This window comes from Montipora foliosa, chromosome 2 (genome assembly GCF_036669935.1).
Source record: "Montipora foliosa isolate CH-2021 chromosome 2, ASM3666993v2, whole genome shotgun sequence".
Lineage (NCBI taxonomy): Eukaryota > Metazoa > Cnidaria > Anthozoa > Scleractinia > Acroporidae > Montipora > Montipora foliosa.
In genome coordinates, this window is record NC_090870.1 from 55925756 (window position 1) to 55950755 (window position 25000).

General features: G+C 39.1%; 2 protein-coding genes across 2 annotated transcripts in view; one reads left to right on the forward strand and one right to left on the reverse strand.

The window, feature by feature from the left end:
• The window catches only part of LOC137993626 (kynurenine aminotransferase-like), a 21087-nt gene extending 20851 nt beyond the window's left edge, over positions 1-236 (reverse strand). Inside the window, exon 1 of the mRNA XM_068839581.1 lies at positions 1-236. This exon is cut by the window's left edge and continues 26 nt beyond it. Within this exon, the coding sequence (XP_068695682.1) occupies positions 1-103 (103 nt within the window). The 5' untranslated portion in view covers positions 104-236.
• The window catches only part of LOC137993624 (Na(+)/H(+) exchanger beta-like), a 33223-nt gene continuing 8412 nt past the window's right edge, over positions 190-25000 (forward strand). Inside the window, exons 1-22 of the mRNA XM_068839579.1 lie at positions 190-546; positions 682-727; positions 1300-1341; positions 2228-2290; positions 3739-3820; positions 3924-3951; positions 4752-4852; positions 5023-5098; positions 6731-6801; positions 7574-7685; positions 8467-8548; positions 9473-9568; positions 11522-11643; positions 12326-12399; positions 13867-13995; positions 14852-14941; positions 16112-16177; positions 19413-19525; positions 19946-20008; positions 20973-21032; positions 21307-21351; positions 24039-24097. Of these exons, the coding sequence (XP_068695680.1) occupies positions 330-546; positions 682-727; positions 1300-1341; positions 2228-2290; positions 3739-3820; positions 3924-3951; positions 4752-4852; positions 5023-5098; positions 6731-6801; positions 7574-7685; positions 8467-8548; positions 9473-9568; positions 11522-11643; positions 12326-12399; positions 13867-13995; positions 14852-14941; positions 16112-16177; positions 19413-19525; positions 19946-20008; positions 20973-21032; positions 21307-21351; positions 24039-24097 (1837 nt within the window). The 5' untranslated portion in view covers positions 190-329. The remainder of the gene's footprint in view (positions 547-681; positions 728-1299; positions 1342-2227; positions 2291-3738; positions 3821-3923; positions 3952-4751; positions 4853-5022; positions 5099-6730; positions 6802-7573; positions 7686-8466; positions 8549-9472; positions 9569-11521; positions 11644-12325; positions 12400-13866; positions 13996-14851; positions 14942-16111; positions 16178-19412; positions 19526-19945; positions 20009-20972; positions 21033-21306; positions 21352-24038; positions 24098-25000) is intronic.

Sequence of the window (25000 nt, forward strand, 5' to 3'; positions counted from 1 at the left end):
CTTTAGCGCGTGATTTTGATGTAAAAGGCAGTGTAGTTAACCCTCTGACGCAAACAATGCAAGAAGCCTTTCTTAGCAGTTGTTCTCCCCTACAAATAAGCATAATGGTTTCACAAGGGTACACTGCGTCAGTTGTATTCACGTCTGGCTTTCGTGAAAGCGTACATAACGTGTATATTTCGGCCTAATTATGCTTTACACATTTAATATATATCGATGTATGCAAATATCCTACAGGGCACATCAAAGCCGTTATTAAGGAAAATTGCAAGCCATCGTTTGCAGAATGGATACATAATACCTTGATAAAGCGGAAAAGAAAAGGCAAGATGTCTCTAAAAGGTCACGCAGCATTGTTTTTAATTGTGGGCGTGCTGATTGACCGTATCGCCTCTGCTTTGGGGAATATACGTGAACTTAATGTTACTGCTGGACACTCGTACGAAGATATACCTTCGCTTGCTGTTGCCAAATTTGACTTTCAGCGTGTGGCTGGACCTTTAGTCATCCTTGTTTGGATTTTGATTGCAAGTCTTGCCAAACTAGGTAATTTTAAAAAGTCTTGTGATCTGTTGTTTTGTTTATTGCATTTCATCCCAGCTGTTAATTTGAGATGCCGGATCGCTGTTAAATTGCAAAACTCGGTAAAACTCACTTTGATCTTGATTTTGATCTTTTTAGGTTTTCATTTATCTCACAAGTTGTCTTCAAAAGTCCCAGAATCATGGTAATCTTTTAATAAATGGTTATCACAATGGTGATAGTATAAAAAATATATATATGCCACCCGGTTGTAATGATCGAATATTAGCAGTGAGGCCTTTGGGACTATGAACAACACGATGAGAGAAAGCAAGATGGAAAACATTTTAGACATATATTTCTTCAAATTAAGGAATGGGATTAACTTAAGTCATTTTCGCATTTGCCTTTAAGTTTTTGCAAAGACCAAATTTAATCAAAGTAAACATACATGCACTCCAAACGTGAAACGATCAAAGATGCAATTTAGCACAGTGTAACTTATGACATATTAAACAGCGTGACACCTATTTATAGGTTCAAACAATATTAAGGTAGCTCACAATCACCCTATTCTTTCCCTTCATTTGCCATTCGTTTGGATGTAAAACTATTAAAATTGGACTATGACTGATACATGTAATTATTACTTACATTTGTAGACTTGCTGCATGTGTGCACCTGTCCCTTGATAATGTATCACTATTACATGTAAATTATTAGAAACGGTGTGTTCGGAGTTAATGAGTACATTACTAACCTCTTTTGGTCTTTCAGTTTAGTTATCGTTCTTGGGATTATAATTGGAGGAATTTTGAAGTAAGTACATAACACTTGTAAATTATTCAATAGGAATTATTATTTTAATTAATACCTTTGAATGTGATGTTTTCAATGTGAGTAGCATTCATAAATTAGCCTCACAAATTTGAGGCAAAGCCAAATGTTTTTTAAACTGACTTGTACATTGAAAAGTAGTGACATGACTGTAATATACATTCATGTTCACATATGTATTCATTTTGTAGAACTGTGCAGCTGCAGGTACTTTGTATTTAAACTAAGGAAATCAAACAAAATCTTATGTAAATAAGGAGGAATTTGTATTAGATATACAGCTATAAATCAAGCAAACATTTTTTCCCCGATTTTAACAGTCAACTCCCGACAACTTGAACCTTCAAGGGAAAGTGAAAAAGGTTCAAGTGAATGGGAGTTCGAGTTATTAGGAGTTAGGAGTTAAGCAGCAACTCTTTATGAAGATACAGGCACAGTAGTTAAATTTACCCTTAACCAAAGAAACCTGAACTGGACAGACATGTTTTTTTGTAATGCAAAAAGGACAAGGTGCTTCAAATTAATAAATTAAAAAAATGTTTTGGACTGCCCTGAGTAAACCGTTTTTTTTTTTATTTCCCATATATTGACAGACGTAGTTCTAGTTATTGAGGGTAAAAACATATAGAAAATGACCCGAAGGGAAACCAAAATTGCTTCAAGTTAGCAGGAGGTTTGAGTTATCAGGGGTTTGAGTTAATACCAAGGGTAAAATTGCAGTTAATGTAAGATGGAAATCCATCGGAAATCAATTTTGGTTTGAGTTATAATTTAGTACAAAGTTTAAGTTAGCAATGGTTTTACACTGTAGTTATCGGGAGTCGACAGCTGTATTAATTTTTTTCATTTTCATCTGAATTTCTTGTAGGGGCATTGGGTCAGATATCCCTTCCTTCTCATCAGATGCCTTCTTTTTGTTTATGTTGCCACCGTAAGTTATCCCTAATACAGTCTATTAATTATTTGTGCAAGGTGTTGGTCAACATGCAACCGATCTGTCAGTCAACAAGAAAAAACAATTTTGTCGGCCAAAATGTGACCAATTTGCAACAAGTACCAGCATTATGTAACACGGCATTAAAAGGTGTGGCAGCTTTCGAAAATTGATCACCGAGACCCTACTGTCACACCAGCGACACATTACCAATGCATGATTGGATCAAGTTCAAAGATTGATGATCACTGATGCTTCAGCTGCCTGTTGATTGACAACTGACCGACAGTTGGCCAACTGTTGAGCAGCTTGTTGTTTGTCATATTGATTCATTTGATACATTGGTGGCATCAGATTCGTTACTATAACCCAAATATCTGAGACTGCTCACAAGAGCAAAAAATCTACAATTTATAGACTTCGTACCTTGGACCCATCCTCATGCTATCATCGTTGGTGATGACCAAGAGAATAGCCCACTTCCCAATAGAACATATAATATCAATTGCTGTTTGGCTTTGTGAAAAGGCTAGCCTTGGTGTGAAGTGACTATCACACGAAGATGGGGTTCAAACAATTAATTTTTATAGCTAGACAAATGTCTGCTGGCATAGCCAGTCGGAAGAGCTGTACTATGAGAGAACTTAGTGTTACACGTGCCAACTCTTAGCCGTGAATACAGCTTTAAAAAAAGCGCCAATGCCGTTTATTGTACTAGCCTGCTAGCGACAACAAAGGTGTGAAGTTCAAAGCAAGAAATACAATAAATCCTTAGTGTTTGCTGACCTTGGCAACTAGACGGCACAAACGCTATATTGAAAACTGAGAGCCGCCATGAAAGGGTTACAGATAGTATCGTCACGATCCATTAACTATCTTTTACTTGCGTGACAGTAAAATTGCCTTTAATGTTTATTGAGAAGTGATGAACATACTGAAACATAAACAAAGACCAAACTTAAGAGTACACCCCTCTCCCTCCCTTTTAATAACAAGGGTGGGAATGCTGCCCAGGTATTAAGAAATAACCCCCCTAATCCAAAGCTACAGTAGGAGTGTCCAAAAACTGAATGGCTTTCAACACATGTTCAGGCGACATCATCCTAGCAGCCAATAATTGCATGTGCACCATAATAATTATTATTACATTGCATAATTAAAATATTATAATTTATTAATCCTAGCCAATCATTCAAATGAAAAATAATTGGTTTGATGTGCATCGAAACATTCAACTTTATATTTACATGTGCACCAAAACATGCTTTGAAACAATTCAGAAATGGGCAGTAGCTGGTTCTGTGGAGAAATGAATGTTCCGTACATTATCAGTGAAAGGGTTATTTCTGAAAGTAATGTTGAATCACGTCTGATTGTCATCGTGGTGATAGCATGAACCCAAATCTAATTTATTTTCTGCTATTCTTTTGTCATTTCCTTTTTAGGATTGTTCTTGAGGCTGGTTATTTTCTTCAAGATAGAGCATTTTTTGAAAACATTGGAACAATATTACTCTATGCTATTGTGGTACATATTTTCACTTTATTGGTTAACAAAGATATATAGTTTAATATGATTATTTCTTGTAAGTATTTATTTATTTATTGATTAGTGTTTTTGGTTCTTGTAGGGAACAATCTTCAATACCTTCACTGTAGGTGAGTGGTGAATTTTGTCTTGTCAATATATTGAATCTTTCAGATCATTATGTAACCTTGAATGCAAATATTCTGTACATTTAATCAGTGTTGCAGTAACGTTTTATGAAATCAGGGACTGATCAAGAGCTGTGAAACCTCAACTTACTACATATACATGTACGACGCCGGCCATATATACGTGCATCTTCAGTTTTTGCATCTCTGGCATTAGCCATTGAAATCCTGTCCATTGTATCCAAAACCGAGACATACATGTATTTTGCTAGCACGACAGAAAGAGTTGATACACTCCAATGAGTTGTGCAACATTTTGGGACAGTTTTCTTTCTGCCACCTTCTTGGATTGCTCTTACAGAGGTAGCCAGCCCTTTGCAGTCTGCATCTGATGTCCTAAGAATTAAGTTGAACAAGTTTGTGACAGCTCCATCCACAGTCTGACCTAATATTTGTCTGGCTCAACAAGTCCAGGGGGGCAGCTGCCCCCCGCTAGCTACAGCTCTGAAGAGGGATCCTTAAAAATGGGATGTTTCTCCACCTTCTTCCATTTAAATTGGCTGGAAGACTGACCCATCTTACCCTCCACCCCTCTTGATAAAATTATTACAGACCCACATGTAAACATGATGATTAATGTTTCCTGGTCAGTGCAGTTTTTTATCTCATCAAAATGTGACTGGCCAGCAATATTACTCAGACCCCTGTATCATTATTTTGATCTCCAATTTCCAATAATATTACTGTATTTATGTGTAACCTTCCAAGTAGATACATTGATTAATTTTTCTAAATCCATTTAGGACTCTCTCTGTATGCAGCGTCAGATGATATTGGAATCGTTTTACCTATTATGCATGCCTTGACATTTGCATCACTCATTTCGGCTGTCGATCCAGTTGCTGTAAGTATAAAGCTATATCAAATAGATTGCAGGCAAACTCGGGCAGGCTGCACAAATTGTTCTGTGTCAGTATGATTTATACAAGACTTTTAGTTTTTCAAAAAGTCTGCATGTATGACTCTGACTCATCTCTTGATTCTCAACTTAATTTCTCTTCTACAATAATTCAGGTGCTAGCTGTGTTTGAAGAGATTCACGTCAATGTAATGCTGTACATTTTAGTGTTTGGGGAATCGCTTTTGAATGGTGAGGACCATTAATTGTGGCTGTTAATAGGGACAAATCTGATCCTTGCATTTATTGATGGTGGTAACAGTGTATTGTGCCTTTAATTTGAGCCATTGAGAAAGATGATATTGTAAACGTATTTTGGCAATGGGTAAAGCAAGAAATGAAGAGTATCCAGAGTTCCAGGGAGGAATCTGATCCTACCTAATATTGTACTGGCAGATATTTCCTCACCCTCACCCCAACCCCCCCACCCCCCTCCCCCACCCCCCTCCTCCCTTATGCAATCTTGTATCTATTGTCCAACTCATAACTGACAACCGAAAAACTTGTTGGCCAACATACTTCCAATTCATGTACAGTATGTTAGCCCACATGTTAGCGACGTGTTGGCCAACACGTTATTCAACATAAATAGCTTTGAATTATAGCAATCATGCAGGCTAAACATGCAGGAGAATCAGAGTCCTGAGAATTTGCATGCCTTCGGAAGTTTAATGCATGGTATAATTTTGAGAATTTGATTGATCATAATTTTATTAACAAACGAAATAATTATGTGTGAAGTGAATCATATATTGAACTGTGGATATGAAATCAAGTGAAGTTGTCATCCTCGCATTTATGATCAACGCAATTTTAGCAATTGCGTAGAGAAACCTGAAAATTTCAGGAGTTTAACGGGGGTTTGAACCCGTGACCATGTGATGCTGGTGGGACGCTGTAACCAACTGACCAACTGAGCTACATGTACATGTATGTCAAGCCACTGATGTTGGAAGCTGGTCATTTGTTGACCCAGCTCTGTTGTTTAGGGCACTGCACTGGCATCGAGAGGTCACGAGTTTAAACCCCATTGGAGTCCTAAAATTTTCAGGCTTAATTCTCTACACAATTGCTAAAATTCCATTCATAACTGCGAGGATCACAGCTTCACTTGATTTCATTATTTTTTTATTTGCCACCCCTTCGGTAAAAGTTAAGAATCCGATCCCACCAACGCGTCGGCCGACACACCACCAACACATCACCGACACGTCGGCTGACACACTACCGACGCATTGGCCGACACACTACCGACGCGTTGGCCGACACACTACCGACACGTTGGTTGAAATACTTACTCTTTATGATTTTGTTAGTTCTTTCAGTTGGAAGCAAGAACAACTTCATAAGGAACAACGAAATCATGATAGGCAAATAGCCGCCATTTTTAAAATGAAACACTTGTCTAGTACCTAGGTCTTCTCGATGTTTTGGAAAGGGTCGGTTACCAAAGCGGGGAGTTAATTTGCAAGTCGACCAACATGCTTATTTTTCGTTCATTATAAAGGATTGGGAAGTTTAAACTCTTTAAAAAAAAGGTACGTTTAGGTTTTCAACAGTTCAATAAGACCCAAATGAGTCACCGACACGCCACCGACGCACCACCAACGTACCACCAACGCATCTTATACGTTATAAGATTAAACAGCGGCCAACACGTCGGCCGATGTGTTGGCTGACGCATTGGTGGGATCATCAGATTCTTAACTTTTACCACCCCTTCATCAAGACCATTTCTAAAAACCTCTCGTTTTGTTAACTGGAGCCTTAAAATATGCTGTATATATTAACTAATTAATTTGGTCCTTGATTTTGTTTCTACAGATGCAGTGACTGTTGTGTTATACCATCTGTTTGAAAGTTTAACCTTGTTCGATACAATCACTTATGCAGAGGTACAAATTTAATTATTGATTATTATTAGGAAGTTTAAGCAACAGTCACAGATACAGCAACACCGGTAACATACCGTAAAGCAAATATTATTGGTTATTAAGCCCATTGACAAGTAAAATAATCAAAACATGGGAAAATGCTCAGCTGCAGCAAATCACCCTGCTGTTGATAACATTGATAAAAGACAAGACTAGTAAGACAAGTAAGTCAGGTGGTGCATTTTCCATTATTTTTTCCTCTGGAAACCAGGCTTTTTATTTTACCAAAAACTGGTTGCCCGGTAAACTTTCTGGTTGTCTTGGACGACTGGACGGCCGCTTATTTCAAGCACTGGGTGCGGCATGCATGCATGCATTTTGCCATTATTACTCCAGAAAACAACAACATGAAATTGATCACCAAATGTTCGTTTTTTATGACAACGTGAGCATGAAACAGTGAATTATGCATTTTCTATCTTTACTTTAAAACCATTCGCACCCCACCAGTTGCAGGATAGTTTGCCTACATTGTACGATGCACAAGGTGAACTAGTAGGATGAAATAATTGTGTGATTAGTGCCAAGTTACGTTGTATATTTTGGAGTAACATTTTGCTTGATGTTCATTGCCATTGTCCATGCTTATAACACCTTATTACATGTACCCTATACTTGATCAAGCAACAATTCCATTTCAGCATATTTTTAAGGAAAAAGACTTTTTTATGAAAGATGGCATTGCTGTCTCTGTACTTTTAAGCTCTCAAAATACCTCTTGTCATCTCTGCAGGTTCTGAAAGGCTTAGCATCATTTCTTGTAGTCAGTGTTGGCGGCACAATCCTGGGCTTCTTGTGGGGTTTAGCAACAGCATTTGTCACAAAGTACACAGACCATGTGCGGGGTGAGTCCCAGGTTCACAAATGCTACCATACTTATTACAGGAAGCAATATATCTATATATACTTGCCAAGTGTCATTCCTGCAGATCAAAAACTTATTATTGGCATTATTATTGGAAAACCTTTCCTTGGTGGTAAAGTTTGAGCTATTACAGCTGCCATAATGACATACATTTGGAAACAAATATTTGATCTAAAATAGAAATCAAGCCAAAGTAATTTAAAGAAAGGTCAGTGTGAATGACTGTAAATTTGCCAAAAATTCAGATTTTATCAGGGAATGCTCTGCAAAGGAGCTCTCTAATTGGAGATCTTGGGGTCACTTCAAGTTGGAACATTTAATCTGTCCCTTCTAAAGGAAAAATCCTGGTTCTTTTTGCAATGGATATCAAAATGTCACCTCTACATGTATGACTCAGAACATTAGTTGGCAGGTTCTGGTACAGTGCTTTGTGGACGTATTAGTTTGTTTCAATCATTGAAACAAACAGGTGGATTAAAAAAAAAATGTTTATGACTACATGTATGTTTTACCAGGATAGTTGCCGTAATTTTTTTTCTTTGGTTAAAAAAATTTCAGACTAGTTTGTCTTTTACTTTCCTTTGTCCTATAGACATTATCATAGTCTGAAACAAAGGAACTAAAAAACAAACTACATGTAGTTTGAAAAATTTTCCACCAAGGAACTGGAACAATTTTAACTAACAACAACTATTGGCAGTGAAATTATTGTTGTTTCTCGTAGTACAAGTACTTGATGGACAATTTTGTTATTTTTGTAGTCATTGAGCCCATCTTTGTTTTCGTCATGAGTTATCTGGCATATCTGACTGCAGAAATGTTCCACTTATCGGGAATCATGAGGTACAGGAAAATGACTCCTTTCTTTTCAGAGAATTTGCAATGCTTCTGGTTGTTTCATTCCATAGTCGCTTCATTCAAAGATAAAGTTATCTCAGTTCCTTGAAGTTCCACACTGTATGTAATTTTGACAAAACACATCCTGATTGCAATAACTAAGAAACTCGTGTTGACTGAAATGTTTCTTAATGTTGTAATTTTAATCCTAAAATACAGAACATAATTTACAATTGTGCAGGTATGGTGAGCGTCTTCAAATGATACCTTTAAGGGAAGTGAAATGGGAAGCCATTTGTTTTTCTCCATTTGCTCAGAGGTGAATATTATACTCGTAATGTATGGTCTCAAGGGAAATAGTTAGTTTTGTTTTCCCGAGAGTCCTCCTGTTTCCCGAGAAGAAGTTGAGGGAAACATCAGGACTCGAGGGAAAACATTTAACTAACTAGTATCCCGAGGGACCAGACATTAAGTGCTTTGTTATATATTTAGACTTTTCCTGCAACAATCGCAGCAAAACAGCAGGCAACAACTGCGGAATTGTATCCCGGTTGGGATACATTTGAATTTGATCAGGGCCATGTGACCAAGAATCAACCAATCCCAGTGAGCAAAAGTCTAGGTATATAACAATACTTACTATTCAGCTCTGAGCTAGCTAGCCAATGAGAATGCATGGAAAGAACTAGTCATCTGTGTGTGTGTGTTAGTACTAATTAATCTTAAATACTCCTGATTTATGGCAAGCATTATATAATATATTTTCATCCTGACAAGCAATCTACACTTGTTTGAATCTAAATTACTTTATTTTTGGATGAAAGATGTGAAACAAAACAATCCAAAACTATTTCAAAAATTTATTTGTGAATAATTATAGTATCCTTTAATGTATTAATTCAGACATTGATTCGTCTGATTCTGCCATAGCATTGTTACTTGTGCAATCGTCATGAAGCCGTATGTAGAGCTCAACATTTCAAGAAAATCTCACACAACTATTAAATACTTCCTGAAAATGATGAGGTAAGTGCCAATCTCAGTGTGCGGAGAACTCACCTCAGTAACCAGTCAACTCATACCCCGGCTCATACCCAAAATTCAGTCCATTCGTACCCGCGTCCAAATTACTATTCATGCCGGCATAGACATCAATTCGAAGTTAATAAGGAAGACATGATGTTAAGTTTGGAAAATCCCAACGATATTTTTTGAATGTCATAGCAGAAAATGGTCATGAACTCTTCTTCTTTGAATTCAGAGAACTGGGTACGAATTGACAGACAACTGGGTATGAGTTTACTGACAGTTGGGTTAACTTGCGATCAGGCCGGTGTACTTTTCTTTAGACCTGCAGGTGCGAAAAGGTAATAACATCATATCGATTATGAATTGGCTCTTCCGCAGCCCCGCACCAATTATTTGAAGAAGAGTTTCTCTTGCAACGGAGCCAGGTTGTGGAACAGCCTATCCAGTGACCTTCGTGCAGCAACATCTTATCATGGATTTTAAACTTAACCTACGTCACCACGGTTTTGGATGAGTTTTAAGACGGCATCCTTGTAAAGCAGCTTTTAGTACTCAAGTAAAGCTATGATCCTCGCAGTTATAAATGCAATTTTAGCAATTGCGTAGAGAAGCCTGAAAAATTCATAACTTTAACGGGGTTTGAACACGGTGCGACGCTCTAGCCAACTGAGCTATGAAGCCACTGACGTTTGGAGCTGGTCATTTGTGGGTTCTAATTCGCCCGTGAGGAATGAATCAATCAACGAAATGATATATGAAATGAATCATATACTGAAATGCGGATATGAAATCGAGTAAAGCTGTGATCCTCGGGAAAATTAGAACTTCAGGCTTCTCTACGCAATTGGTAAAATTGCCGACGGTCCATAATTGCGAGGATCATAGCTTTACTTGATTTCATATCCGTAGTTCAGTATATGATTCATTTCATATATCATTTCGTTCAGCTTTAAGTACGTAGTTAAGAGTATTTTAGCTTAGTTTAGTTAGGAATAATTAGTAACCCTAACCCTTGGACCCAAACCCTAACCCTAAGGAAAAATGTTTCTAGCTAATGGGAGACAGTTTTCCTTTGTTCAACGTTTCATACAAGGAGCTCGGGGAAATTAATTCGTGAGCGGGCAATTGCAAATTTGGATCGAGCACTGAGGGAGCTAATATATATCTTGTTTTTATCTTCAAACAAACACGACCCACGACCCACCCACCCACGCGATTTAGCCTCACCCTACATTTACTGCAATTTTAGCCGTGTGGAAGGGTCTATGATAATATTAACTTTATTTCTACACGATAAATCCTTCGGAAACGATTATAAAAGTATGATAAAAGATTGACATGATGTGTATACATGGAGGATCTCGGGTCCACGACCCACGACTCACGACCCACCCACCCACGCCGATTAGACACTCTCTAAATGTATGGGATTTTTGCCGACTTGGAACCGCTGTAGCGCCGCTGCAAAGAGGCGGATTTCCACATTGAAAGTGTCTTTTAAAAGACAGATATACTGAGATTATTTTCATGAAATACAGAGAACAGATTCAGGCTGCAACGACCATAAACGAATTTTTAAGATTTCATACAAATCCTTCCAATCAAAATCGTGCAAATTGTCTCGAAATTAGGAGCAACATGAGAAGATTTATTATTCGAATTTAAGGCCGTCGTCCCTTCCTTTATGGCCTTATTTTCTGTTGAATGAATGATATCAATAAAATTATTTAAAGTATTGGCAAAAGTTGGAAATCCCATTCATTTACTGTAGATTTAGCCGTGTTTGCCCCCAACCAAGATGGCGTCAAAAACCGTGGAAAGGTCTATTATCATTACCTTCATGACCGCTCACTAACCGAGTAAGCTATGCCTGCCTCGTTTTGAGTTAAAATTTCCCTTTCATGATTATTGTATGAATAAATTCTGCTGTCGTGTGTCATCTTTCCTCAGTTCAGGCAGTGAAACTCTTATCTTCATGTTTCTTGGAGTTCGCGTGGTCACTGAAGACCACAAGTGGAACACAGGCTTCGTGCTGATTACATTGGTCTTTATTTTAGTCTTTCGGGCAATAGGTAAGTTGTCACAATCAACCTCTTCCAGGCTCCCAGATAGCCGGGAAAGCGAAAAACGAATAGGAGCTTGGGTCGAGGCAACGGTAGCCTCTTCAGTTATTACGGCAGCGATGGGCACCACTTTAAATCCTGATCCATGCACAACTTGTCCCGAGAAATACGCGAATTCATTTTACCGAGTTGTGGGATTCGAACCCAGAACGCTTGGATGCGGTCCGTGAGCCATAACTAGGGAGCTTAAGCACGCGCGTTTTTGAGACGCGGACGGCAACCGGATGTGAGCTGTTTTCTCTTTTAACTTGTCTTTACACAACCACATTTACATTTTTAAGTATCTTTTCTCTATTAGAAATGATTAGTGTAAAAATCTGGGAGACACCACTGTCCTGGCACGCGAAATGTTCTCTTCCGGTTGCCGTCCGTTTGTGTGTAGTTTGAGCACGTGCGGTGATTCAAATCAAGATCGATTCGCGCTGCAATTGTACGATGAATTTAACTGGAAAATCGGTCAAATCGGACTCTTCTGCTCCATGTGCTTCTATGCCAATCAAGCTGTGCCTTAGAATTGGGGAGATGATACGTTCGTTATTTGAACTTTTAAAGCCTATCTGTTGCAAATGATGACATTGTCAAGCTAACTATGGTCGTATGTTACTAAGCGGAAACATTTTTATTCCTTTAGGGGTGGTTTTGCTGACGTTTCTTGCCAATCTTGGGCGAATAAACAAGCTAAGTGCTGTGGATCAGTTTATCATGGTACTAGATAATATTGAGTAAACTTATTCTAGAGCTTTCAGTTAAGTTAGGGCACATCTACCGCACATGGTAAATTCCCCTTTAGAGAGGGTGTTTTCAGAATCTCGCGCTACTTTTTCAGCCATCTGGAACAAAAATTAATCGCATCTTCCACGCGCGTCTTTTCCGCGATTTGATATTTAAGAAGCAAACTTCGTTCACGCGTGAAACGCAAATACAACGCAAGTAAGCCTGGTTGTCACTAGCGACCCATGCACAATCGCAAGCGTAAACAGGTTATGCTAAGTGAAAACAAACGTCGACATGAGCATCAAAATCAGCCACGGCCTCCGCCACTTTGTGGAAATTCTCAGACGCGGGGAATCTGGAACGAGTGCTTTACCACCAGATGTAGGAAATTTCCTTTTGAATGAAATGAAATGAATGTATATTTGACGAGTGAGAGAACTGAGTGATACCCGCGCACTTAGCTGGACAATTAAAGCAATTGGCAAGCAAGCAACTTAAAGTGTATATGACAGTTTTTTTGATTTACTCAAGTGAAAAATAAAGAGATAAAAACAACCAAAAAATGTTCCATACTGATTTTTAGTCTATGCTTTACAGCCTTTTAGAAATCGGAATTTTCGGATAGTTCGCCCGTTTTGTACAACGTAGACGAGATGGAATTAGTACTAAATACTTATGACAGAGCCAAGTTGTATATTGAAGTGGGACTTTAAGATCGTCGACGCAAATCTCGCTTTCGGAAACGGTCGTTGCCATTTGAAACGGTCGATGCCATTTATAACGGTCTACTACATACCTCACTTCAAAGAAAATTAAAAGAAACAAACTAAGAAAAAATATTAACAAAAATTAAGACAAAAAAGGAAAAAAAAAACATTTATAAAAGAAAAACTGGAGGAAAAAAGGAGTCCGAAAATTTCAAGACTTGAACTCGGGTTCTTAGCCCTCGCCCTAAACAGAACCCTATTAAACCCGAACCCGAACCCTAACTCATATGACCAGCGAGACACAACTCCCAGTAACCGCAATCTTTTGAGTTCTTAGACCTAATGAGTGTAATTCAGAGCCAAAAAATGGCAACGACCGTTCTGAGAAATGGCAACGATCGTTTACGAAAGGGAAATAAGCATCGTCGACGGCGAAGTCGACGAAAACATCACATCAAAATATAACTTTGCACTATCTTAAGTCTTTCGCACATCCTATAATGTGGGCGAAGTATCCTAAAAATAAATTGGTACGAGCGGTTTCAGAGTAAACAGAGCAAATACTCTTTTTCTTTGGCCATCTCAACTTAAAACATTGGCAAACATGAGATGCGAACGCATCCTTTGAACTTATATTTTACTTTATGTATGTATCATTTTGCAAGTCGGGACCACGACAAATACTCGCGTCATAATCGGGCTCGAAGAACGCCTTTTTATTCACAGTATCATTTTCTGAATTTGTTTTCAGAGCTATGGTGGAATTAGAGGAGCCGTGTCTTTCTCGTTAGCCGTTTTACTTTCCTCAGAGCATTTTCCTCTCAGGGAAATGTTTGTGACGACTACCATCGCTATTGTCCTTTTTACAGTTTTCTTCCAGGTAGGTCATGTTTCGTCTTCGAATTCTAACAGTCTTTGAAACGAAAATGTCTGCACTAGATGTAATTTACAGTATTTTGTAGTATTATCCAACAGTATTAGTTATTTGCACACAAAACGCACGAAACGAGTACAAATATTACACGATTTTGTGTTGTTAGTTATTTTATTATATAGGCAAACTGGTCCGAGATGGAAATGAGAATTCTGATTTGTTCTCTAAGCGGTCCCAATTTTGCAATACAGACAGCTAAGATGGACCGCTCACAAAGCAGCGGTCATAGGTTGCCAAACTGTTCCCATTTTCTGTTTCCATTTTCTGGGACATAAAAAGAAAAATGCGTGAAATGTTTCTTTATTTAGTCATGTCGGAGTTCCAGTACGAAGTTTACTTTCCAGAACCGTTAATTGGAGGAGGTGTAGAGGCAAGACTCAAGGAAAAGAAAACCCCACGCAAGAGAGCCAATGTAATAAAGCCTTGTTGAACTAGCTTGTTCGGTCCGCACTGGGAAAATGTTAGTCGAGTTCCTTTTTTTTTGGCACCACTGCTGCACCGCCCTGCTTTCCCAACTGAAATCGATGTCGTGCTCCGTAAAATTTCATTGCTCGACTGACGTTGTAATGAGGTATTCAAGGCCTACATGGTCTGTCACCGACCAATTAAAATATATGTTTCACTACAAGTTTGAATGTCAGAAAGCGGTACGCAGCCGTTGGTGAGAAGTTTTCGCGAACTTCGATTGCGCCGAACGCTGTACTCGGTAGACTTCGAGCTGGCAATTGGAAGAAATGTTTTTGCTTTGTCAACAATGAATTTTAGCTTACGTTTTTTCCTTAACGCTCTCCTAATTTTTTAGGGAATGACCATTAAACCTCTTGTTCGAATTCTCAAAGTGAAACTCAGAGGCAAAGAGGAGTTGAGCATGTACAGAGAACTCAATGACAAGGTGTGTAATTGAAGCCAGCAAGGAAGTTCAAAACAAATGAAAAGAATCACGCCTCTTCTCAAAATTAAATAGAAAGGGGCTGTTTACATAAGAGCTCTGGCGCAAGTTCAATACCAGGATGACTACTTGATTTCGGATCGTTTACATGTTGCCTATGTGATGTTATATCGTTTTTAAATGAAGGTACACTTGACGGTGATTACGCATGCACTAGAGGATAGGTTCGTACCGAAACGAGTTGTTGTTCTTAGTTTACCTGACACTGCTGCGGGATGTCTTACTGGAATGAAATCAGTTTCGCTCCGGTGCAACGACCGGGTTGAACTCGCGCCGGTATGCCGCGCTCATTCCGGTATGACATTTTCTGGTGGTATCGTGTTAACGAATACGCAACCACAAGAGGGAATCGCCCCGGTATCATGTAGTTTCAGTTTCAGTTTGTTATTCTTTTACACTGTTCACAAATTATTCTTCTTTAAACTACATTACAAGGGTAAAGAGATAAAACCGCATTTAGTAAATTACACAAGTGATGAATTAAGCAAAGTGTACGTAGTGACCAAAGTAGCTTAAGCTTTCGAGTTGGTCACTGCCACGAGCAATTGATCGACATGAACATGTACATATATTTTCTTAAAAAAAAACAAAAGGAAGTAAGTAAAAGAATGCTGTCTTAGAGCGAGTTTCAATCGAGGGTCGTAAAACCAAAACCAAAGTAATTACTTTGGTCAATCAAAAAGGACGGAGACAATCCAGTAAACCAAACAAAACTCATTTGACACTCATTTGAAAACCGCTCTAGGTTTTGTGATTTATTAGGTATTGATGACTTCGTTAATTTAGTTTCGATTTTCGCTGAGTGATTTTTCAGTCGAGTTTTGCGATACCAAAAGCAATACCTTTTGGCCGGTCATTTCAGATGAAGGCAGTGAAATGCGCTAATCAAGACACAAAGCAAATACATACAGCCGTCCCTGAGCGCGGGAAAACACGTTTGGTGAATCAGTTTTGTGTTTTGGCCTTTTTCTCTGATTGGCTGTGAGGGTAGCTCGAGATGTTAAAGCCAATCAACGTACAAAACCAAAGCATTTGCGTAATTACTTTCGATACTCAACGGTCTATTAGAAAAAAAAACAGGTTTCATTTTTTATTTTTCTTGCTTTGTGATAGCTATTAGGTCATCTTGTTGCTGGAATTGAACAAATCAGTGGTCATTTTGGATACGGATATTACAAGGTGAGACTGCAGAATTTCTCAGAAATGCACACAAAGCTATGTGATTGCAAGTTATTGTGACCAGAATAATTGTAACGAGCAGTTATCGGGGTGGACTCCAGGAGATTTATCGATAAAATTTAAGAAAATGCAACAGTCCTCGGAGACCCAGGGACAGATAGTTGGCCCAGAGAAAATCCTTCTCCTGGGCTAACGATCTGCCCTTGGGACTCCGAGGATGTAGAAAAGGGAAACTATTACGATGAAGGTGGCATCGTCGAAAGTAAATGTTAATTATGTAGTCAGTTTATTCACAACATCATTCCACCGCTGTCTCTCTCCCAGAGAGAGAAAGGAAGGGATCAATTTGGGCAAAAAGTCGTGAATTTACTTTTCAGAATCAAATGCAGCAGTAATGTCCTAATGTTTCGTTTCGAAAAGTGATCATGTTAGATTTAATACCGCCCAGTAGAAGAGTTGGAAATTGTCCTTTCCATCTGTCATTGCATTGAGTGAAACGAAAACCTTCACACTGGACTTCTTGTTTCGATCCCGCTCCCGTTTAAAAAACAAAATTGCCCTGTTCGGGCATTAAACGATAATGGTAGTTTTAAGTACTAGAAAATGGCGTTGCATTAACCAAATTTCGGAAATAACGACACTTCTGGTATGAAAAAAACTTACATTCAAATTTTTAAAGTTGAGTCAATCAATTTTTGGATGCTCAAAGTACGTCTTGATAGGTTTGCAGCAAAAAAACTTCGCTCTGACGAAGGGTTCACGCTCGAATCGTCAACTCGCAAATCTCTATTTACCTTTAAAGTACTACTATGGCCAAAAACTCAATTGTTCTTTTTTTATTGGATTTCAAAACTATGTTAACCAAACTGCAAGTGACCGAAGTTTTAAGCCTTGATTTCCAAAAGACACCTGTTTATTTTAACTGGAATTCTCCTATTTGATGGTCCGCCATCACTAACTTTGAAATCTTGAGAGAGCTGGTTCGAGGATAGAGAAAATGACGTCAAAGACTCATGATCTCTTCTCTAAATTAAGGATTACCGTTAATTCATAATTTGCTTTGAATTGACTATTATCGCAAATTTAGAACACTGTGACCCAGGGTTTGTGGTAGCAAGGAAAAATAAGGAAAATAAAAAATCGTATCCGCGTGGATTGGATATGAACCCGGAGTTTCTACTCTATAGGAACCGCTTCTTTCCGCTTTACCGCTGAAGATTAAAACACCGCGTTCTCAAAAAAGATTTATTTTCTCCCATAGGATATCGCTTCTCAAAAGTAGTTAGGCCTACGCTAAAATAATGAGGTCCAAGCTTTGATTTTAAAATGTTGATCTTTGTGGTGAAGTTTGTTACCGAGTGATAATACAGCATTATGAAATAGTGTTTAAAATGTTGTCCCTGAGCAGCTAGCGGTGTGGTGGTTAAGTGGTTAGGTGACCGGTTAATCGACATTACTAGGTTCGAGTCACACTTGGGTTGTCTTTTAAAAGATATATGACCATTTTCCATAATCCATATCAAGCTTTAAATTAACGATAATAGTAAATTCAGAGCAAACTAGGAATTAACGATAAATAGTTAATTCGAGGTAGAGAATTTAAGAATGCAATGGGTCTGTACGCGGCTGAATTAATATGCATCACGAGAGATTCGAGCATTCAGGTTTTTAAACTTGTCTTTTGCATGTAAGAAGCTGCATTTACACACTGCAATTTTAAGCAAGTGAGTAAATGACGTCACTTTCCCTAGATCCAACCCTCTGAGGCCCAATCGGTCAGTTTTGGACGTGAGTAATGGTGGAACATGAAATCTAGAACTTACAGCCAAAGTAAACAGCTTTTGGATAAAAATCAACGCTCAAAATATGTTAAGCAAACGCACTTTCAAAATCTCAAGAAAAAGAGGAAGTGGTTTTTTATCATAGTAGCACTGTAACAAATCGTTTGATAAAACCTACTTTTCGTGTTTCACTCCCCGCGGACTCAGCACCATTTTCAATTAGAAACTCAACCCTGCTTTACAATGCAGTTATCAGCTGTTCGAAGCGACTCCGTGTTCAGGCCTGCGCAAACGGCGTCCGTTCGACTTTGTTGAACGATGTTGACTGCTAGGGTGGGCAAACGGTTTTTTAACTTGTCATCAACATTTTATTCAACAAAGCCTCACGAGCTAGAGGCCCGGTATTCAGTCCCAGGCTTCAGCCGCGGTTGTTACTATGGATACGGACAGGGGTACGTCATGGAGAGACCAATTAGTGCGCACGCGCGTGCCCAACAATAGGTAACTTAAGCAACGACGACGGCGACGGCAACGAGATTGTCATCTCAAAATATAAATTCGCTTTATCGTGATCAATTCGTCACTATTTCAACCTTTTTAATATGACAAGGGTGTGGTAATTCCTCAAAAATGACATTGGTCGGAACGGCGCTTTATTTAGGGGAGAAAATGAAACTTTATCTTCAAGTGCTGACCGTTCTTCTTAAAACCTCAAATTTGTCTATTTCGCGTTGTTGTTTTGATGACGACGGCAAAGAAATGGACAAAAGTGAAAAACGCACGTGCAAAGCTGTTGTTTTTGCCTACTAAATATTCAAATTTGTGACGTTCTTGTTGCCGTCGCCGTTGTCGTTGCTTAAGTTCCCTAATGTTGAAATAGGGGGGGCAAGAAATGTTGAATGGTTGTTGAAGCAAAGTTAAACGCTTTTAAACTCGTTCAACTTCGATTCAACATTTTTCAACACGGTTGGAAGGAGGGGGTGGTGGACAAACGGTTTCAAGATCATTGTTCAACAAAATCGAACAGATGTTGAAGCAAATGTTTAAGCCGTTTAGGCTAGACACCAAAATGTGTAGATGTGGCAAAAAGCGAGGGGAAGCATATTCTTCATCGTATGTCGCACCGACACATCAACTCGAAAAAAGGCCGGGATAAAACTACTAGTTTGCTAACAATAGTCTTGTTAATTAAGGTACTGATTACTGCATTCCAAAGTCACTCAAACGCAAAAATGACAAGTTCTTACTTGAGAGTTTGGCTTAATGAAAGGGCAACTTTGTGACCCGAGCCGTATATTTCACTGGCCCTTTCCTGTAATTGTCGGCTCTGCGCGTGTGAAGCTTTATTTCGTCGAAAATGTATGCTTGATTTTAGACAAAAAATGTGTGAAACGCTCTCGGCATTTCGCCATGTAGATCCTTGCAGTAGATAAGATGACTGTTTTCTCTTCCAGGCAATGGTGGAACGCATTCACTCGAATTACTTGAGGCGATGGTTGATACGCGACGCTAATAAGTTTGTACATGATGACGATATTTTACTGGCGTATAGAAGATTAGCTTACAAGTAAGATGTGCACGAGCTTATTTTTTTGAGAGATTTTTTCTTCAGTCCAACACGGAGCTGAGTGGTTTATTCGCAACCAAGCTCAGTCTGCAAGTATTCTCTTTGTGAAGTGAAACTAGATTGATTCGTCCTTCAAGAATACAGTCTTTATTTTGCCACGCAACGATATTCTTTCCCAGTGAAATTGCTTGAAACTATATTCCCTCCAGAAGATATCTCAGTCAATATCAACTGCTCCCACCAACAGTAAATCCGTATTGTATATGTGTGGTTCCCATGTTCATTTTTTGTCTCTTGGAACCCTGTCGTCCGATCCGGGAAATGACAGCGGATTACAGCAGTCAGGCCCAACCGTTGCATCGATTGCAACATCATTTTCATTCCTGACCTCTGTTTTTCTGGATTGATTCTTGTTTTCAGAGATGCGCTAACTCGATTGGAAAGAGAAGGCAGTGGAGCAGCTTTATTGCACAATCCTACAGGGTAAGGGTAGAAACTTTTGTTATATCTTTCAGATATATAGTACGCGCGCCGACTATGATTGGTCAATCTAGCGAGCTGTATTCTGCAGTAGGGCCAGCTGTACGGCCCGCGAAATTTGAAATTTTGATGAAATAATGTCTGGTAAGTTTTTTATGTCGTTTATGTTACATAAACTTGTAAAACTGTTTGAATTATGCTAGCAACTATTTCAAAAAGCCAATAAGATTTATTAGTTTTTCGGATTTTGACGCGGCCTCAGAGATTATGGATCCTCGTTTTTGAAAAAAATTCGGTCCATAATTTTCCTGCACGGACTTCGAAGTCGGGTAGTAAGATGTATTTAGCGGCTTGTCTTTTTTGTAACATTTAGTAGTTCTGTAGACAAAATTCGGCCCATCCTCTTCGCGGTTTCAGTCGTCACACGTAATCGCGTGACCAGGCGCTACAGGGTTTTTTTTCGAGGCAGAGAAAGAACTCTGGAACGAGATTGTTTACGCACAGTGAAAAAGCGAAAGATAGTTGGAGTCAACCAGGCCAGATCGAACCTTTGAGTGGAAGCGAGGCTGGAGATCTCCCTATGATGGCGTAGACCTCGCTGAATTTTCTCGTGTTTATCATGTCGTCCTTGTGCGAATGTGACAATTTTTGTGTGATTAAAAAAGCCAGTCCCCTCTACTAACTATGAAAAAGCCAATGGCTTTGTAAAGGGGTGAAATACATTTGAACCTTATGTGACATTAAATCATGATATTGACATTCAATTTGCCTGGCTCTTACGTTTTTTGCTTCTTGGTCCTTAATCGTTTCATTCGAAGACCAGGGAGCTGAGCACACAGCTCAAAAATGTTCCATGGAACCTCGACCACGCTAGGAAGCAACGGATCTGTTTTCCATTTTGTAACAACTTGAACTGAACTAAACATTTGTCAAGAAGTACATGTAATTATTTTCATGTTTTTCCCAGACCTGTATCCTTACAGCGACTGTGTCGAAGCGCTTTCGAGGCTTCAGTGATCACAGCTGTGTAAGTTGATTCATATTGCTCGTTTTTCTTTCTTTTTTTTCACTCAAGTTTATTTCCGAAGTCTCTGTTTTTCCCTTCAGTTCTCGGGACACTGGGACGTTAGCTCCGGAAATAGTCTTTGATGTTTCGGTTTGGCCTTTATGGCGTGGGTGAATGCTCGGAGATATCATCCTATGGTTACACTAAAATCCTAGGGGAAAAAACTTCAGACTGTCGGAACATTTCGGAGAACTAGGTGTCAAAGTCATTTTTAAAACTGTCTCGTTCTTTTCAGCGAACCTGCGAACGAAACAGATGACGAAACGAAACCTATAATAAGGTAAATTACGTTAGCTTTGTTTCTTTCTGCAAGCGGTTTTTAAACATTGGCTCCCAGTATCTTGATAAAATCGAATAAAAGCGAAACACCTTTTCATGTGGTATAGAGGTTTTGCACGGCAGCCATGTTGCATGGCACGAACTGACAATGAAAATGTTTTGCATTGGAAAGAACATTTGTTCCCACAGGAAAAAGGATCTATTCTTCCAGCCATGCAACATGACTGCCGTGCAAAACCTCTATAGGCGAATCCTTGCTGACGTTATTGTTTACATTTTCTCTCATTAACATACGCGTTTGCTGACTGAAGGCTTCATTCTATTCGCAAATTGACTTCAAAAGGTAAAACAACGTGTTAAAGCCTTTTGCCTTCGATAACGATCGAGTTAGCCACCAAAAAGCGATAAATTCTTGGGTGCCCAGGGCGCTAATGAGCCCATACATTATTTGTAAAATTTAGAATTTTCAAAGTGCCATTACTCAGAGATTATTTGGTAAATTTGCGCTCAAAGTTTCGGAGATATAGGGGATATTACATGGCCGCGCGGGGATACGAATTTTATATTCGAGTGCTGAAAGTATCTCTCACGAGTGGGCGAAGCGAAGGAGTGAGAGATACTTTCAGCACAAGAAGATAAAATTCGTATCCCAAGCGGCCATGTAATGTTCTTTTTATTTTATAGATACTGATAAAATTTCCACGTAAAACACAACTTTTTGAAATTATTTTTGAAAGAACTGGCTGCGCGCCAGAGCGGGAAGCTCTCTTGTGATTGGCTAATTATGTTAGTAACCATGGCCACACTAATATCCTCACACGTGAAAGAAAAATAGTACGGAACTTAAGCAACGACGACGGCGACAGCACCGAGAACGTCATCTCAAAATATGAATTCGCGTCATTGTAATCACTTTGTAAACATGTCAACCCTTCTTATATGACAAGGGTGTGGTAGTTCCTCAAAAATGACATTGGTCGGAACGGCGCTGAATTTAGGGGAGAAAATGGAACTTAAAGGTCAACTGCTGACGTTCTCGCTAAAACCTAAAATTTGACTATTTCACGTTGTTGTTTTGCTGACGATGGCAAAGAAATGGACAAAAGTGAAAAACGCACGTGCAGGGCGTGCAAAGCTATTGTTTTTGCCCACTAAATATGCACATTTGTGACGTTCTCGTTGCCGTCGCCGTTGTCGTTGCTTAAGTTCCCTAGTATCTTCACTGCGCGCGATGAAGATATGATTTTTTAATAAAAGGAAAAATCCTGATATTTCATCAGTATCTATAATAAAGCTCATCATGCAATGCACTTTCAATATTCAGTTATAATTTTTTTAACTGATAGATTAGAAAACAATGGGCTTATACTAATGAGGGAAAGAAATTTAAAGAAAGATCCTTGTTTACATTTTTGGCCGCGTTACCACAAGGCTATCGTTTCCTAATCAGTCAGCCAAGAATAAAGTACTGAGTATTGAAAGTGCAGTGCATAATGAGCTATCTCTGTAATACCAGATAATCTCTGAGTAACGATGCTTGGAAAGTTCGAAATTTTACCGAAAATGTATGGGATCTTTAGAGCTTTTGTCACTCAAGAATTTATCAGTTTTTGATGGCTAATAACTGGCTCGTTATCAAAGCTAAAAGGCTTAAAATTGGAAATCTAACTAAGTTTATCAAGTCCTTTTTAACTTTTGAAGTCAATTTGTAAATCTAGCACGATGCCTTTTGTGGGGAAACTCGTATGTTAATAGCCCATTTCCGAGTTGCTGCATGCCTCAGTTTCAAAGCGAGTTCTGGTGCACAACCATTCAAATGGAAATGAGTTGCGTATTCTTATGCAAATCAAAACCATTTCCCTTACAATAGTTGAGCACCAAGACTCAGTTCGAAACCGAGACAAACAGCAACTCGGAAATGGCTCATTAAACAAAATGTAAGCAATGACGCACTCCTCCAATGACGTCAGCAAAGATTCCCTTATAGATTGGTGTGAGTCACGTGGCAAAATGTCCTTATTCTGCGGGTTTCATTGGTTGCGGTCGCGTTAGGGAGTTACCGCTAGTGTTACAGGAAGTTCTGTTGTTATAAACCTGGACTTTCACTCAACAAAACGAGCACTGTGATTGGTTGAGTTATGGTCACGTGCTCCTGTAATGCAATTTCGCAGTTGCTGCCCGCGCCGGTTGTTTTGCTGCGATTGTTGAAGGGAATATTAAAATATATAACAAAGCACTTAATGTATGGTCCCTCGGGAAAGTAGTTAGTTAGTTAGTTAGTTAGTTAGTTTAGGGGGCCCTGATGTTCGTCGAGGGAAACATCAGGACTCGAGGGAAAACAAAACTAACTGTTTCCCTCGGGACCACACATTCAAAACAACAGAGAGTTGACACTTTTGTCAACACTACTGTTACACTGTGTTTCTTTCAAGTGTGACCGCGACCATCGTCTCTCCGTGATAGCATTTTGAGAAACCCTCTTTTGAATAAGGTTGCTTTAGCATCATGTCTGATCCACAAAGCTTGCGTGAGCTCTACAGACAGTTTCATGAAACAGATTCTTAGGTTAAAATGCATAAAGAGTTTTCTTCCTTAGAAGAATCGTTTTTTACAAGCAGGATGAGATGGTTCATTGAAAACCTTATTATTTTTTTGACAGTTACATACTTTCTTTTTCTCTTTTCATAGAGAAGGAGACCATGTTCGTGTACCCGATGCTATTCAGAAGGACTGGAGAGCTGAGGGAGGTACAGAACATTTGACTAGATGTAAATTCGACAAACTGCGTTGGGGCGATTGAGCATGTTAATTAACGTATGCGTTTGGGAATACATGTGAAGAGTTAATATCTCCAATAAGAACAGGGGGGTGTATTCACATGCTGACGCTCAGAGCCGATATCCCGGTTCTAACAAGATCTGGATTGGCACTGAAAACTCACGTTGATTGCTTGCCATGATTCATGCAAATGGTCGGAATGTGTACTTTCACAAGACTGCCCCTGGCCAAACGTAGTTTTTCGGATCCGTCTCCCAAAGAAACTCACCGATCATGAATCCTAAAAATCCGGATTCAGATTTGATTTAATGAATCCACTCTCCTAGTGGATTCTTCGGATCAATAATTCATTTTTTGGATTTTAGTAAAGAAACGCAAAATCCTCTTCTGGATACAAGAATTCGGATTTGGATGTCCCAAAGAAACGCACCCTACGTCAAACAAGTGTAATAAAATTAGTTCGTGCAGAACGACTATTTTTCCCTTTCTGAACCAATGATATTCCTGTTATGTGAGGTTGCCATTGCCGTAGCTGTAGCCGTCGTCATTGCTTTAGAGAGCTTTAGATTCTAGGACGAGAATGACTACGAGGCGAGATTTTCTCATAGAGCAACAGTGAGCGCACACAAACCAGCGTCATTTTGGCGGGAAAAACGTGACATCGTCGTCATTTTATTACGAGGTTTTGCAAAAATGTCGTCGTGTCGAAAAAAGTCAACAACACGGTAGCAGTTTTGGCATTTTTCGATCAGTAAAAAGGCTCAGTTACCAGCAGTAAGAATAACTGAGCAACGTATACTGCTGACAAAGAGTGCGATTAATCGTCCGGGTTATAAACTTTCTAAGTATTTTCGCTAAAAACGGGCATCCAA